The 17,140-nt window shown below is 37.7% G+C and overlaps 1 protein-coding gene across 1 annotated transcript; it reads left to right on the top strand.

Annotated features, from left to right (window-relative positions):
• The first annotated feature begins 557 nt into the window (after positions 1–557).
• K441DRAFT_652668 (uncharacterized protein) lies at positions 558–1,271 on the top strand. The gene has a single exon (XM_067647398.1). It carries the CDS (start codon positions 714–716, stop codon positions 930–932), a length of 219 nt encoding a protein of 72 aa, XP_067508766.1. The 5' UTR covers positions 558–713; the 3' UTR covers positions 933–1,271.
• Positions 1,272–17,140: the final 15,869 nt, after the last annotated feature.

The raw sequence follows: 17,140 nt of genomic DNA, 5'->3' as shown, positions 1-17,140 counted from the left end.
TACGACGTTAGTAAGGAAGGATGCGACCGAAGCTCCAAACGCTTAGGCACGTGCACTGCATGACTCCATCCATACGGGCTAAGCCGGTTGGCAAGATCTCTAAGTCATAGCCAAGAGGATATCAGCAAAGTTTGTACGTCTACTGATCTCAAAATCCCAGTCAAAGCGCAGACAGTACGGAGGTCGCGGCCAAAAGTAATCGGACTCGTAGGGGTCCGTGTTTAAGCCATATAATAGGGGTTTAGCGATAAGCACTTGCCATAAAAGAAGATTTAAAAATAGATAGAGAGGGTACCAGAACATATTTAGAAGATAATTAAATTAGAAGGAGGCAATAAGTATAAAGAGGGGCGTAATAAGAGGAAAAGGAACCCGAATAGGGTACGTTAGAGTATAGGTACAAACCTACTGAAATAGATGCCAAGAGAACCCCCTGTCTTGTGGCGTATACCCCTGTAGTCCGATTACTTTTGGCCGCGACCTCCGTACGCGCCGGCATTACTACAGGGATGTTTCCATGTGATGGAAAAATTACTTCAGTTTTCGTGGCTTGGGTTACACATAACTATATAAGCTTCCTCGGTGATTCCTTGCTACTTAGCTTCCTATGAGATACTCAGCCACCCAACCAGCAGAGGCGGCAGGATCCCAACCGTTATCCCAGACATGCTAACTACTAACCGCTGCAGACTAAACAAGTCGATAATGGTACGATGCCTGTGGGAATCACATTGCTCGGTCATACCGAAGTGACCCAGCTCCCAGATTCCCAATTCTTCCGCATGAAATTACACCCCTCAGTAAGCCCACAGAGAGAGCACCATCCAACCATCCAATCCACTCCCCAGTCTCCACCTCGCTCACATAGTCCTACGCCGCTCACTCAAACGGGAGAGGAGCTACCATTATCCAATCCAATCGGCCTCCATTAACCGTCTCAATCAACTTTAGAGGCCAAAATTATCCAACCCCGCCCTATAGCCGCTGCGTCCGTATAATTGCTCCACCTGGTCAAACTCATATAAGGCCAACATTGTCAAATCTAGCCCTCAAGTAGTGTACGTATAAACATGCACTGCCCCGGGGGCACTCTTCGAGTTGCCTCTAGGTTATCGCGTTATCGGATTTACTCCCATATGGCGTCGTTTAACTGATTGCTTCCCATTCTTCGAACGCAAGCAGTAATAAGGTAACGGAAATGGATAACCAAAAGAGAAACACAAAGTAACAGTTAAAAAGACCTTTATTGGAGTTTTGCGCCGATACAAGATGGGAGGGCATAAATCGGCGGGATGGGTGACAGTGCTGGAATAAGCTCAAGCGCCAAATCTCTATAGCCCATAGATTAGCCTAGAGTTAACTAGAACTTTCTTGAATTTACTTAAACTTGCTTGTATCACGGACCCCTAGATCTTTTCTAAAAAGATCGCGAAATATATCCCAATCCATGGCCGACCGGACTCCTTATAATGATGTCAGACAAAAAGCTCGTCGCGCAAGGGTTCGCAAGAACGAGACAATTTTTAGCATACATAAGATGTCGCGCATAGTTTCTATGACTGTTAGATCGGACAACTGGATAAGTGCTTTTGTAAGGGGATTACTATGACTAGATCCCAGCTGTGTTTTACCTATCCATCTCCATTGGATAAATATCAATTTTTGTTAGTAAGCGGTTTTGCCTGTTCTCTTCTTAGCATAATGTAAGCGAGTAATTACACGTGATACTTCTCGCCAGGGTAGAGCACGTGAGTACTGCTCCCTATTACCCCCTAAATTCTCAGCGAAGCGTCTAAGAGCTTCCGGTCGCAAATTTAACCGCTAAACTAGCGAGCGAGTGGAGACAAACGGAAGTGTTTAGGTTGGGAGGGAGCTGGACGTGATTTTCCTGGTGGCTTGCATTCCTTGCGTGCGATTTACACCTAGTTTGTTAGCACGTGCTCAAATACTTATTGACCCGAGGTACGAGTGGTCTATTATATTCGGGTCCTGGATTTCAAACTCCCGCCAAGCCGGCTTTTGATTGGTTAGAAAGCTGGCTTCTAATTGGTTAGAAAAAAAAGTGCGGGCGGTAGGTTGTAGCAGAATCCACGTGACGAACATTAAAATATTATAAACATCAAGATATCCTAGTATTGCGCCTTCCTTTTTATTGACGCCTCTATTAATATCACTATATACATTAAAATATGGCAGATTCTCCTGTAATTAAGTGTAGCAAGTGCTATATCTATAAGCCCCGCCTTAACTTTATTAAAGACGGCCCTTTAAAGAAGCTTTTAAAGCTGTGCCAGTTATGTCGGTTAAAGGCGCGTCTTCCCTATATATTACTTCTACTTTTGCTTACTTTTCTAGGCCTCTAAATATAATTTAAATAAGCGGAGAGCTCTTATAGAGTTAGATTCTACTACTAAGAATCGTCCTATAAGGCGCCAGCGGACTACTCTACCTAAAAACGATACCGAGAACGCCTTCCTGCCTGAGAACGCCTTCCTACCTCGCGGCCAGAATAGTTAAGATACCCCTAAAATGGCTTAACGACGAAAGATAATTAGGGCAATATAACGGGAGCACCGCATTCTTAATCGGCGGGGTGAAGCTTACTTACCTACTCCTCCGCTATATACCATAAATAAAGCTCTATATAATAGAAGAGGCCTAAATACGTCCTTGCCGGAAATAGCTCCTATACCTACTCTACCGCCAATACCTACCCTACCGCCAATAACCTACTCTACCGCCAATACCACCTTCCTTGTGGCAAGCCCCCTTACGGCAAGCTCCCTCACGGTAAGCTCCCTCGCGGCAAGCTCTGACTACAGCTATACCACTACCCGTTTCGGCTGTTAATTGGGAGCGAATTAAGAAGTTTAGGAGTATACTATAGGCTGAATATATAGAGACGTGCAGTCGTTGCAAAGAGTAGTAGTTCTAAATGGGCCTAGCTACGGAGGGTGACAATATAGGTGTATGCAAAGCCTGCATTAAGGACGCTAATAGCCTTAAGGATCTAACCCTTCCTCCCCTATTTAGTAAAAGCAACGGGCTTAATCCGGGGCCTGTTCCTGGCTTTCTACCTATACTTACCGCGGTAGAGGAGCTTCTAATTGCGCGCGTATACGTTCATCTATAAGTCGTGCGTGTACGCGGCTAGCAATATCGCTATACTGGCCACGTTTGCTACTTTGGCTAGAACACACCAAAGACTTAAAGGCAGCTACCACGGCTACCTACTAAACTCGACATACTGGTCGTGAGGCCTGCGGTAGTAGATGGTAGCAAATACCTAAGTTAGCGGTTCACCAAACGGTATACTGTAAGGCGCTCTGCTATATCACTATAGCTTTACTTTCTAAAGGTTAATTATCCTAATTATCGCGATGTTAAAATATGTAGCACCCGGCTTACTAGCTTACCCGAAAATAGCTCTATATTAGATTAGCTACCTTATATTAATAAGTTGGAGTCTAATTCCAGTGGCCCAACGGCTTACCCTACTACTCCTATACAACGTCCTGCTATTAATCCTTTGCCTGCCAAGCTTGGCAGTAATATACCAGACGGCGAATTTAATGACGACGTACTAGATACTTTAGTTCCTAATCTAGTGCCTAACCTTAATGAATTAGAGCTTTTAGGTCGCAAGGTTTAATACTAATAAGACCTATAAGCGGGCCTAGAGGTTCCTACTGTGCGATAGACACCTCTCTCTAAGCGATTAGCCAGTTTTATTATACGCGGCGCCTTTCCTACTCTGTTTCCTTATGGTAAAGCCGATTTTAACATGCCACGAAGCCATACGGTTACCCTAGCTGCGTATGCCAAGCATATGCTTAAGTATCAGGACGGTCGGTTTAGCCGCCACCCCTTATTTCGCTACTACGTGTTTAATCGGATTATAAGAGAGTAAGCCCTTAACGCCACCTGCTTCCTCTGCGGCCGATTAAATAAGAATAGTCTATCTTTAGATAAGCTTAGTAATCTTATAAATGGCAATAGGGGTAGCTAGTTACTAAATAAGATTATACGGCATGTATAGAACCTTAAGGGCACTAGACCTTACTGGAAGCAGAAGAGAAATAAGCTTACAGCTTATACTAAGAATATTAAGAGCGAGTCTCTATTCTTTACACTTAGCGCTACTAATCTATATTGGTATGATCTATACTCTTATATGCCTCTATTTAACAAATATAAGGCTGCTAATAAGGCTTAGCGCTACCGGATTGCTTCTCAGAATCTTAATAATAATCCGCATATTACTGCTTACTGGCTACATTACCGCTTTAATCTGTTTAGGAAGCACGTGCTTATAGGCCTATTTAATAGCACTGACTTTTAGTCCCAATATAAGTGGTAGGTATAAGGTAGCGGCTATATATATAGCTTCTTATAGAGTTTAATAGCTCTAAGGCCAGATCTATTAGCTAGTGAATTAAGGGCGGCTTTTGCTAAGTACTGGGCTACTTTTATATCCGTAATTAATCCTAATCAATCTAGGCCTCCCAATCTCTGACATCCTTCTACTCTTAGCTATAAAGATCAGCTTAATACTAGTGAGCTTCTTACTGCCTACCTTAATTAATTTCAACGGCACCGCAATTACACCGAATCTTACTGCTTAAGATTAAAGAAAGGCTCCACTAGAGCAAAGGAGTGCCGCTTCTATTTTCCACGCTCTCTCTATAATAAGGCCGCTGTATTAAAGGATTAAAATCTATATTACTAGACATTCTGTCCGTAGCGTAACGATAAGCTTCTTAATGGTTATAATGCAGCTATAATATTAGTGTAAATAGCGAATATTAATACGTCACCTGCTATAAGTATATTAGTAATAGTTAACTATATAGGTAAGTATTGCAGCAAGGAAGAGAAGAAGTCGACTTCCTACTAGGAGTTACTCCAATTAGTATAGCCGCACGCTAATAGCTTTTATACCTTTAGTTTAGTCGTAGCCAGGTTTATAAACAAGCTTATTGCTAAACGCGATTGGTTAGCGTAGGAGGTATGCCATCTACTTTTTAACATTCCCCTTTGCAAAGGCTCTAGGAATATAGTAACTTTAAACTACCGCTAGGAGGACGATTAAAGCGCTACGTATAAGCTTAATAATAGGTAACTAAGAGGGTGCGGACTGTCTAACTATGAGAAATATAAGCGCCGCCCAGATAAGGTAGAGGACGTTACTTTCCTTAATTTTCTACTCTATTTTAATTACTCTACTTATAAGCGTCGGCTAAGAGCAAGGCCTCGAGTTATATTGTACTTTCTGTGATATAACGGCGATTGTTTCTATCCGTAGTATCCTAAGTTCTACCGCGTAAAGCTTATTCTTTATTACCCGTAGAGGGAGTATAAAGAAGTGGCTACTTATACTGATAGATTCAGGGCTCCTAATTATGTGGCTTCCTATTAGGCTTACGTTAACTCTTATTAGTATTAGCCTAACTACTTCTGCAATTGGAAACTAGAGGAAGGTTATAAAACTATTGATAATATTAATAAGTTTAAGGGCGATTTTGTAGACAACTTAGAGCTATACTAGTCTTTTAAGGCCCTGCATGCCCGCGTTTAAAATACCAACGGAGTTAAAATTAAGGATCCTAATAGGCTTGGTGATAGGGAGCTTAATTATAACTACGACTGGAGTACGCATTGGGGTACGTACCCGCAGCTTGATAAGAGGACTTATTAGTAGAAAGCACGGCTATAGCCTCTACTGTAGAGCCGCCTATCCCAAACAGTAACTCCGTCCTCCTTATAACCAGGTTAGCGTTATATCTATAATATTATAGTTAATTACTACAGGCAGATCTAAGTAGGCCTTAGCCCCCCCCTACTGCGGATTAACGTTAATGGAGAGGCAGGAACTGGTAAGTCACATCTTATTGCTATTCTATCTACTACGCTCTATAATATAGCCATGTCTAATAGCAAGCCGTCGCCATTAGTTTAAGCCGCCCCTACTAGAGTAGCTGCCTTTAATATTAACGGTAGAACTACATACAAACTATTAAGGTTACCAGTAAATTGCCCCTTTAAGGAATTGCCTGCTACTAGTCTTACGCCTCTATAATAAGCTTTTAAGGATATTTACTATCTTATCCTTAATGAGAAATCTATAATTGGGCAAGTACATCTAGCCTAGATTAATCGCCGCCTCCGTTAGATCTACCCTACGCGTAACGACGACTACTTTAGAGGCTTAAATATCTTACTAGTAGGCGATTTCCATTAGCTTCCCCCTATAGGTCAGGCGGCCTTATATAGTAATTTACCCGCTAGGCCATCAGAGCTCGCTAGCCATGGAAAGGAAGCCTATAAGGCGATTAACCGAACTGCTGTCCTAGATTAAGTTATGCGGTAGGGCGGTGATGACGCTAAGAGCTCTATATTTAGGACCGCCCTCGCGGAGCTACGTAGTAATTCTGTAAGTAATTTAACCTAGAAGCTTCTTTTAACTAGGTATAAGCAGGGCCTATCTACCAATAAGGTTGCGGGCTTCGACAACGCAATTCGGCTATATAGCACACGCGCTGCTATAGGTAAGTATAATACTATTCAGCTTCGCGACCTTTTACAGCCAGTGGTGGCTATTAAGTTAGTTAACACTAGTGTAAGTGCGCGGAAAGCTACTTCCGATTAGTGCAGTACTATAGAGAATTTAGCCCTATATATTGGCGCGAAAGTAATGCTAATATAGAATATCTAGGTTAAACTAGGCTTGGTAAACGGTACTACTAGTACAATTAAAGATATCGTATAGAAGGAACACGCGGATATTAAAAAGGATCAGCCCTAGTCACTGCTCGTTGTGGTAGATGGGTATAACGGACCTACCCTATTTACTCGGCAGGATAGTAAGAAAGTTGTCCCTATCTTTTCTATGCTTTATAAGTGGGAGGGTATAAGAGGCTCTTACTTACGGCGTCAATTTCTAATTACTCTAGCTTTTGCTCTTACTATACATAAAAGCTAGAGCCTAATGCTTAACCGGGTAGTTCTAGATGTTAAGGAAAAGAATAAGACAGCTGGATTAACCTATATAGCAATCTTACGAGTTAAGAAGCTTTTGGGGCTTATATTTGAACGTAGATTTAATAAAGAACGATTTTAGTTATCTATAAGTAAGACTAAAGAGGTATAATAGGAAGATTTTGCACGGAGGTAGCAGCAACTACTTATAAACGACTTTTCCTAATTAGGAAATTATGTACTGGCTCAGAGGTAAGCGGAGAATACGGCATTTGTTTTGGTTTCCTAACTTTTAAATAGCTTAACTGTAAAATCCAATTTTCTAAATTTTAACCCCCCTATCCGTCCTACCTTTTTACCACTTTTAGAGCTGTTAGATATATATATAATGGTGTATAGGGAGAATTGGCAGTACTGCCGGATTAATATTGCTACTATCTGTAGCGTTGATCGATTTTTAGAATTTTTCAATTTTTTTAAAGGGCGGAAATGTCGCTTATATAAGAAGTCACGTGACCTCCGAGAGTACTTGGGACCGCATATTAGCAGCCACGACTTCTCTACACTATAGTTAAGATTTTATATATACTGTACCTAGAGCTGCTTATAATAACTATTACCTATAGATCTGCCGATTTACAAATCAAAAATTAGACGTGGTTAGAGCTGTTAGTAGGGGTCATCAATCGCGCTCCCCGTGACAAAATTTTAGATTTTAGTGATCTAAACTGACGAATTAAATTAAAAGTTCGGAACGTCCAAATAAGGTTCTGCCAAGACGCTAGCTGGACCCTAACCTGGACCCTTCCTAACCTGTTAAATTCTAAAAATGACGACCTCTACTGAATTAAAAATCAACCTTATCCTTAACAAGCCATCCGATTAGATTTAATGGTTCTTTATTATCCAAGATATAGCCAAAACTAACGAGGTATAGTAGTATATCGACCCATTTAAGAAGAAAGACGATCTTCTAAATCTTTTAAGCTAGAATTACTAAGTCGGCCTATACTAAGGGACATACTACCCACGGCTATATTAATAGCAAAGCTAGACCTAAACTAGCTTACTACCTATAACTAGCTCTACGCTAAATACAAGGATGATCTACGCGTACACTAGAAGCAAAAATAGGCTATATATTACGAACGCTTTAAGTACAATATTACGACTACTTGGAGAAGAGACGGAAGAAGCTAGTTGGTTAATTCAGGCACGGTCCAGAATGGAGCCAATAGAACCATATGACGAGGAATGGTAACCGAGGTCACATAATGTGCTACGTATTNAACNANAGNAACGAGAGGAACTCACGTACCTTATGTATAAGACGTATATTACGTATAAGAAGGATTTTATAGGAGTACGGTTGTGTATTTAAGGACCCTTAGTCCCTACCTAGATAGTTCCTTTCTTATAGTAATTCTTAGAATACAATTAGAGTTAATCTGTTGGGCAACTACTCTACCAGTTATTATTACGTTGTTAACTTTTATACTTACATTTCCTACACACCTAGCCCAATAACAAGCCTACCGTAGTTCTTGCTATAAGGTTCCGTTACATAATTACTACCTAGTTACGGTATTAATACAAGAAGTTGAATAATATGCCACTAAAAGCAGCCACCACAACGCCATCGACGGCAGCAACTACTTTAAGGATAGGAGGTAATACTAGTATAGCAGATACTGACTTATAGCAACCTATAACGGTCGGACAGCTATAGGAAATAGTTAACTAGCTAACAGCTAACAATATAGTGTTGGAAGAAAGACTTAACGGGATAGGAGTAGTAAAGATTAAGCTACTATCAATTAAGAGATTTATAGGAGAGAGGTTAAAGCTTAAAGGATTCCTTACGCAAATGCATTTTAAGGTCTTATAAGAGGGAGCAAAGTTACCTATACCTGTGGATCGGATAGCCTATATAGGACTATTCTTATTAGGAAAAGCACTTAAGTAGTTTAAACCTTACCTTATAGAGATACAGGCGAACGGAATGACGACCACTAACTAAGACGTGCGATTTATATTCTTAAGTTAGAAAGGATTCGCAGAACGACTTACGCAGATATTTAGAAACCTAGAAGAAACAACTACAGCGGAAAGAAAACTCTAGAACCTTATATAACGAACTTTAGCAATTAAGTATACGACACAGTTCCAGACACTAGCAACATAAGTAGAGTGGAATAATAAGGCGCTTATAGTACAGTACAAATAGGGACTTAAGGCTAAAGTTTAGGACGTAATTATCCTGATGAAAGATGCGGATACCCTAAAGGAACTAATAGATTAGGCGATTAAGATTAATAATTGGATTTACTAAAGGGAACAGGCTAAGAGAGGTTAGGACAGAGTTCTATAGTTGTATAAGGCGCAAAATACGCAATAATAAAAGCTAAGTTAGAAACTATGGTATAGCGCAGAGCTAATGGACCTAAATAGTACTAAAGAAGCCTATAAGAGAGGGAGCAAATTATAGAAACCTAGAAGACAAAGATTAAGTAATTAAAGGTCTAAGGAGCAGAGGCTAAATTAAAGATCTTAACAGCAGAAGACATTCAGGCGGACTCTATAACAGGAAAAATGGTTTAAAGAAGGAGCTTGCATAAATTATGGAAAATAGGGTTATTACGCCAAAAACTATAAAAGTGGGTAGAGTTACTATATAGTAAAGGGCATAAGACTAGCAGACGATATATACGTATAAAGGGACAATAATATACTGCGAGGAACAAAAGAATGTTTAATTAGAAGTTTTGCGTTTTGTTATAACAACGCATACTAAATTTATAAGGACGCTAAGTACGGCGCAAGCTATTAGCTATAAGAGCTAGCACCTATAGGATATAGAGGAACTAACGAACTAGTTCGCAGATCGGACATTAAGGATAATAAATTCGACCTAGGCGAAACATTCTATAATAATAAGGCAATAAGGGCCGCTTACTAGGAGCGAGTAGACCTCGGAGATGTTATACTAGAGGCAGAGGATAATTCCATTACTAAATAAGGAACATTAGTAGGGATTAAAACCCCACTAGATATAATATCTATCGCTTTATAAGACGTAAGAGAAGTAGGATAGTAAACTACTTCGGCACTTAATAAAGGCAAAAGGCCAAAGGCTTAAGATTCTTATAGCGAGATAAGAGATGACTAAAACTCTTAAAACAAGATAAGGCAAGCTTAAGGACCCACAATAAATAATAACCGATAGAGCAGAGTAGTAGCTTAGTTTAAAAATATACAAATAAGCTTGGGATAGAAGTTCCCATAGGTATAAGATTCTTAAGACGAGATAAGTGAGATTTAAGACTCTTAAGACGAGATGAGAACACTAAATAAGCCTAGCTGGACTAAGGCTAAAGCTAAGCTTAAGTTAGAAGCGAGCTTGGGATTAAAGAACCTAAGGGGTTAAGAATTCGGAGTATGAATTAGGACACCTATAAATAAGAGGTAAGGAGCTTCTTTATAGATTAGAGAATCTACGGTATAAATAATAATTAGATTAGGAGACGAATATATAAACCTAGAGGATTTACTAATTAAATAAAGTATTTAAACTGAAGATTGAAAAATCGATACTAGGATTAAGAAGTAAGATAACTTTAAGGATTAGAGCGTAAGGCGCAAACTAAAAGAAACTATGGAAGAGTTTAGGTAAAGAATTATCGCATAGTAAGAATAGAAACTAGATAAGAGATCTAGTATATTGGGACGTATGAAGGACAGAGCACTAGTATAAAGAATTACCAATAGACTAAGAATAGGCACACTAAGAGCCAAGTGGCTTACTAAACTGGAAGATGAAGAGGATTTAGGGATTTTAACTAGGTTTAAGGAATAACATATAAAGGGCTGTCACGATGCAGTAATAAGAAGATACTTCCTTATAGACAGACTGTATATACTCTAGCAGCTATACTAAAAGTGGTATAGGCAAAGGCGCAATAATAAGTGGGAAGATTTCTATATGTAGTTAGATAAAAAAGTTATCTAGAACTACCCGATTATAGAGAAGGCTATAATATATATTAAAGGAGCCTTAATTATAACGTTAAAGGATCTAGAGGAACGTTTAGAGGACTAAAGAAGCGAGAGATGTATCTTAGTACCTACGAATAAAGTTATAACGTTTAGATTAGCATAATAAAGGTTTAAACTTAGGGATAAAGACAAGCTAAGAGTTAACCTAAAGCACCTAGTATACTACACGATATTATAGATTGCGTATATAGATGATATATGCGAAATATATAAGAATCCGAAGGAAAAGAATTAGAAATACCCTATAAGGATATACTAGATAATAGATAAGTAATAGTATAGGAATGCTAAATATATATATAGATAGCATCCAGCAAAGGTCTAAGAGGAAGGAAGTTTAGTACTTTAACTAGGAAAATTTTTTACGGAAGAATGCTTAGACGGACGATAGTAGTGGGAATGCCTAAAAAACACGTGTTTATGGTATATTAAAGATAAAAAGAGAACTAGGTATTAGCTAAAGAGCGAGCCAAGTGCACCAAAATTAAGTAGCTAATAGTTAGGAAAAGTAGAGGCCTATGGGACTAGAGGGAGCTAGTGGTAGAGCCTTAGACCCTTAAAGGAATTTAAGAATAATACCTAAATTTATAAGTTAATTGGTAAGATTAGCAGTTTGAAGCGCTAATAGATAGTAGAGTAACGCGAAACTATATTTTATTAGCAGCAGTTAAGAGAATGGGACTACTTTATAGATAAAAGGAGTAATTTTACCTATTAGTTATGATTTTAGGAGATCTAATAACCTATAGAGGAGGGATTATTAATCTTAAAATAGGACCTATTTAGATAACTATTAAAGGAAGATAAATTGAGATGTCTTTTAATATCCTACTATTGGGACGGGATGAGGCAGTATTAGGTATGCCTTAGTTATAGGAATATAATCTAAGGATTGATTGGATTATAGGCCAGGTTAATATAAGAGATACTTAACGCTGTAAGATATAATAATAAGCCAAGTTGGTATAGTACTAAGTAGGAGTAACCTATAAAGAAATAGAAAAAGGACTAAGCTATATACTAAAGAGATACCATAAGTACGGTAAGAAACTATAGTCACCGGAAAGTAAAAAGCTATTAAAATATGTAGTATGGGACTATAAAATAGAGTTAGAACTAGAAACAAGTCTAAGGTTCTTTTTAATCTATAAGCTTACTGAAGAAGAAGGTAGAGTGTTAAAAGAGTTTATCTAGGAAAATCTATAAAAGGGATATATTAGATCATTATAGTTATTAGCGGGTTATCCAGTACTATTTATACTAAAGAAGAATGGCAAACTAAGGCTATGTATTAACTATAGACAGTTAAACAGTATTACTAGGAAGGATAGGTATCCTTTACCCTTAATTAGCGAAATTTAAGATAGGATAGGTAATGCGTAAATCTTTATAAAGATAGATCTAAGATGGGCGTACTATTAGATTAGGATTAAGGAAGGCAATGAATAGAAGGCAGCCTTTAGGTTAAAGGAAGGACTATATAAACCATTAGTTATGCAATTCGGGCTTATAAACGCATTAGTAACGTTCTAGAAGCGTATTAATAATGTATTAGGAGAACACTTAAATGAATTTGTTATAGTATATCTTAATAATATTATTATCTACTTAATAACTAAGGAAGAACATGGGGAACACGTTAAATGGGTTTTAAAGAGACTATAAGAAGAACAGATGCTAGTAGCGATTAAGAAATGCGAGTTCTTTACTAGGAAGACTAATTTTGTTAAATTTATTATTAAACTAGGCCAACTTAGTATAGATCTAAAGAAGATCGAGGCTATAGTAAATTGGTAGGAACTAGAGAACGTTATATAGTTAAGATCGTTCCTAGGGTTTTGTAATTACTATAGAAGGTTTATAGTGTAGTAGTTAAAGAATATTAAGCTACTTACGAGGTTAATAAAGAAAGAAGAACTATGGGTATAAGGAGAGGAGTAAAGAGAACTCTTTAAGAAAGTTAAAGAGTTATTTACTTAGGAGCTAGTTCTTAAGATCTATTAACTAGGACTAGAGACGATTATAAAAACAGATATATTAGACTATATACTAGGGGCGTGCTTTATATAAAGGCATTAAGATAGATGGCACCTAGTAGCATACTATAGTTGGAAGATAACACTACCGGAGTTAAACTATAACATCTATAACAAGGAGTTATTAGGTATAGTTACAGTATTAAAAAAATAGAGAGCATTCTTGTAAGGCATAAAGAAACCATTTATAATTAAGATGGATTATAAGAACCTAATAGGATTCCTAACGACGAAGGAACTTAATTAAAGATAGGTTAAATGGGCAGAGATACTTACGGAATACTATTTTAAGATTTAGTATACTAAAGGTACAGATAATACGCGGGCAGATACTCTAAGCCGTAAAGCTAAACTATAAAATAAGGAAAAGCCATTAGGGGCTTTATTGCGAAAAGATATAAACGGATTAATTAAATATAATTATCCAAAAATCGTAGCAACTTAAGAAGACGATGAACTAGAGAAAGTCTACGAGATACTAGAAAGCTTTTGGGCATAAAGAATTCTAAAAGCACAGCTAGAAGATCTACAGACGGATATATACGAAAATTAAGAAGTAAAGTATATCCTAAAAAGCATAGCAGAGTAGTTCGTGGAGGACTTCTATAAGGAACTAACCTAAGGACATAATAGAGCTATGGGCTTAGTATCAAGACTCCAGGAGGAGTATATCATTGACGGAATCTAGAGGATAGCTAGAAGGGTTATAAAGGAATGTTTAGATTGCTAAAGAAATAAATTAATAAGGTATAAGCCATATAGAGGGCTATAACCTGTTAAAATACTAGAGGGACTATAGGAGATCATATTATGGGACTTTATTATTAAGTTGCTAAAATTAAGAGATCCTATCACTGGATAAGATTATAACGCGATCTTAGTGATAGTAGACAAGCTTATAAAGTAGGGATACTTTATAGCATGCACAGAAGAAATCTTAGCGGAAGATGTCGCTAAAATCTATATTAAAGAAGTATTCGTAAGATATGGAGTACTAAGCAAGATTATATTGGATAGAGATCTAAGATTTATAGCAGTATTTTAGGAAGTATTTTTAGCGGAGCAAGGAGTTTAAGCAGCAACTTCTACTGTATATCATCCGCAGATAGACGGTTAAATAGAAAGATTAAATTAGATACTAGAGCAGTACCTAAGGCATTATATTAATCATGCACAGAATAATTGGGTATTACTATTACTAGTTATATAGTTCGCATACAATACAACACCTTAAGAAGGAATAGGCATATTACTATTTAAGGTAAATTATGGATACGAGCTAAGAATATTATTNTTANTATNGNAAGTAAAGAAAANNAGTAGNATAGCTAAAGAGAGAATNAAGATATTAATAAATCTTTATATAGACCTTATAGAATTAGCAAAGAAAGTATAAGAGAGAATAAAAAGGTACTATAATATTAAGAGATCTAAGGGACTAGATCTTAAGGAGGGAGATAAAGTATAGCTACTACATAAAAATTTTAAGAGTTGACGACTAAGCAAGAAATTAGACCACGTTAGGCTAGGACCTTTTAAAATTATATAAAGGATTTCACCGGTTATATTTAAGTTAAACCTACTAGCCAAAATAAAGATCTACCCTATATAGTATATCGCAATGCTAGAGCCAGTATATAGGAATATTAAGCCACCGGTCTATAAGGTAGATACGTATAAAGGATAAAAAGAAGACAAATAGTAAGTATTAAAGATCGTTAATTATAAGGACATTAACAACGAGATATAGTACAAGGTTAAGTAGATAGGCTACACTAAAACTACCTAGGAGTTACTAGAGAATTTAAAGAACGCTATAGGAAAGGTATAGGAGTATTGGAAGAGATTAGGTTAGGCAGCATTAATAAAGAAGGATTGCCAAAGAATAAGTTACCTAAGGGGGACCTAAGAAGAGCAGTTGCTGAACTACTTAGATCTATTTCCTTCTTTGTTAGAGAAGAATCCGTTTTTTTATTACCTAGTTCCTATAAACCTTATTTTATAAGTTTCTACTCCTTAAAACGAACCTTCTTATGAACCTTCTTAAGACGAAGCAGATAAGTAGATGCCGTAATTCGAGTATCTAGGGCCTTTTGTTCCATATTATAAGAACGTTCTAACTTAGCAAGGGCTTATAATAGTTTACTATCCAGCCGCGCAGTAGTAGATTAAATATAAGACCTTAAGATAAATTAATTAGGGAACCAGACGACTATTAAGAGTAATAGGTCGCGTATATTTAGTATTAGAAGTAGAGCGAACGTTATAGGATAAATGAATATTCGCTTTAGTATACTCCGAGCAAAAAGACAGTTATTGCGAAGATGGGTTTGCTAACGCAATATAAACCAACCCCTTTTTTAAACAATAAGAACACGGAGACGGTATGATTTTACTAAGAGATAATATTGCAGCAATAGTGTGAGCACAACGTTGGGCGTATAAAGAAGAAATTGCTTTAGGTATAATAAGTAATGATATTAACCAAATTAATTAAATAGATATTACACCTCTAGTAAACGACTTGGAGATATTTTAAATCTTTAAGGACGAAGATAAAAAGGAGGGAGATGGTGTTACGAATACTTTAAGTACAATATTACGACTACTTAAAGAAGAGACGGAAGAAGCTAGTTGGTTAATTTAGGCACGGTCTAGAATGGAGCCAATAGAACTATGTGACGAGGAATAGTAACTAAGGTTATATAATATGCTACGTATTAAACAAAAGAAACGAGAGGAACTTACGTACCTTATATATAAGACGTATATTACGTATAAGAAGGATTTTATAGGAGTACGGTTATATATTTAAGGACCCTTAGTCCCTACCTAGATAGTTTCTTCCTTATAGTAATTCTTAGAATATAATTAGAGTTAATCTATTAGGCAACCACTCCACCAGTTATTATTACGTTGTTGACTTTTATACTTGCATTTCCTACACACTTAGCCCAATAACGAGCCTACCGTAGTTCTTGCTACAAGGTTCCGTTACACTATAAACGATATCAACAACTATATCGTTCGCACTATATCAGTAGCCTACCTTCCACTCATTAATAGCCTTAGTAGTCGGTTACATTAAATATTTAAGGCGTCTCTACTACTATAGTAGCTACTATAGTAATAGACACCCTATATTTTGGTAAGTAATTAAGCCTATCTTATACGAGAATTTTATGCTATTAGTACTTACCAAATCACGTGCTCGCAGGGCCTCCTCCCATCTATAAATACTCCCTCCTTTATACCTTCCTCTCTTCTTTTCTTCTTCCCTATAAGAGCTAGAGGTGCTCCAATACTCCTCCTTAGTCCCCACTAAGGGATTTATTGGTCGACGTGGCAATATAGATAGCATTAGACAACGAGACGGGTGAGAGAGGACAGGAAGGACGGAGGAGCCTCCAATATATATTAGTCGAGCAACGTTACTGGCTATATTATAGCTGCCTAATCTCCTGTACTTGCAGGCCTCCTCCCGTCTATAAATACTCCCTCCTTTATACCTTCCTCTCTTCTTTTTTTCTTCCTTATAAGAACTAGAGGTGCTCTAATACTCCTCCCTAGTCCCCACTAAGGGACCTATTAGTCGACGTGGCAATATGGACAGCATTAGACGATAAGACGGGCGAGAGAGGATAGGAAGGACGGAGGAACCTCTAGTATGTGTTAGTTGAGCAACGTTACTGGCTATATTATGGCTGCCTAATCTCCTGTGCTCGTAGGCCTCCTCCCGTCTATAAATACTCCCTCCTTTACACCTTCCTCTCTTCTTTTCTTCTTCCTTATAAGAACTAGAGGTGCTCTAATACTCCTTCCCAGTCCCCACTAAGGGACCTATTAGTCGACGTGGTAATATAGACAGCATCGGACGAGGAGACGGGCGAGAGAGAAGATAGAAAGGACGGAGGAACCTCTGGTAGGTGTCAGTCGAGCAACGTTAATGGCTGGTTTTCGTTACCCAAAAATTGCGTCACGTAATGACAATTGGGATCGTAAATACGTACCCCGTCCTATACTTACACTACTACTAAATATTCTAGATTTCGCACTTAGAGCTGCTTGCA

Source organism: Cenococcum geophilum (assembly GCF_001692895.1).
Source record: "Cenococcum geophilum 1.58 unplaced genomic scaffold K441scaffold_4, whole genome shotgun sequence".
NCBI classification, from domain to species: domain Eukaryota; kingdom Fungi; phylum Ascomycota; class Dothideomycetes; order Gloniales; family Gloniaceae; genus Cenococcum; species Cenococcum geophilum.
This window is presented reverse-complemented; position numbering and strand designations above follow the sequence as displayed.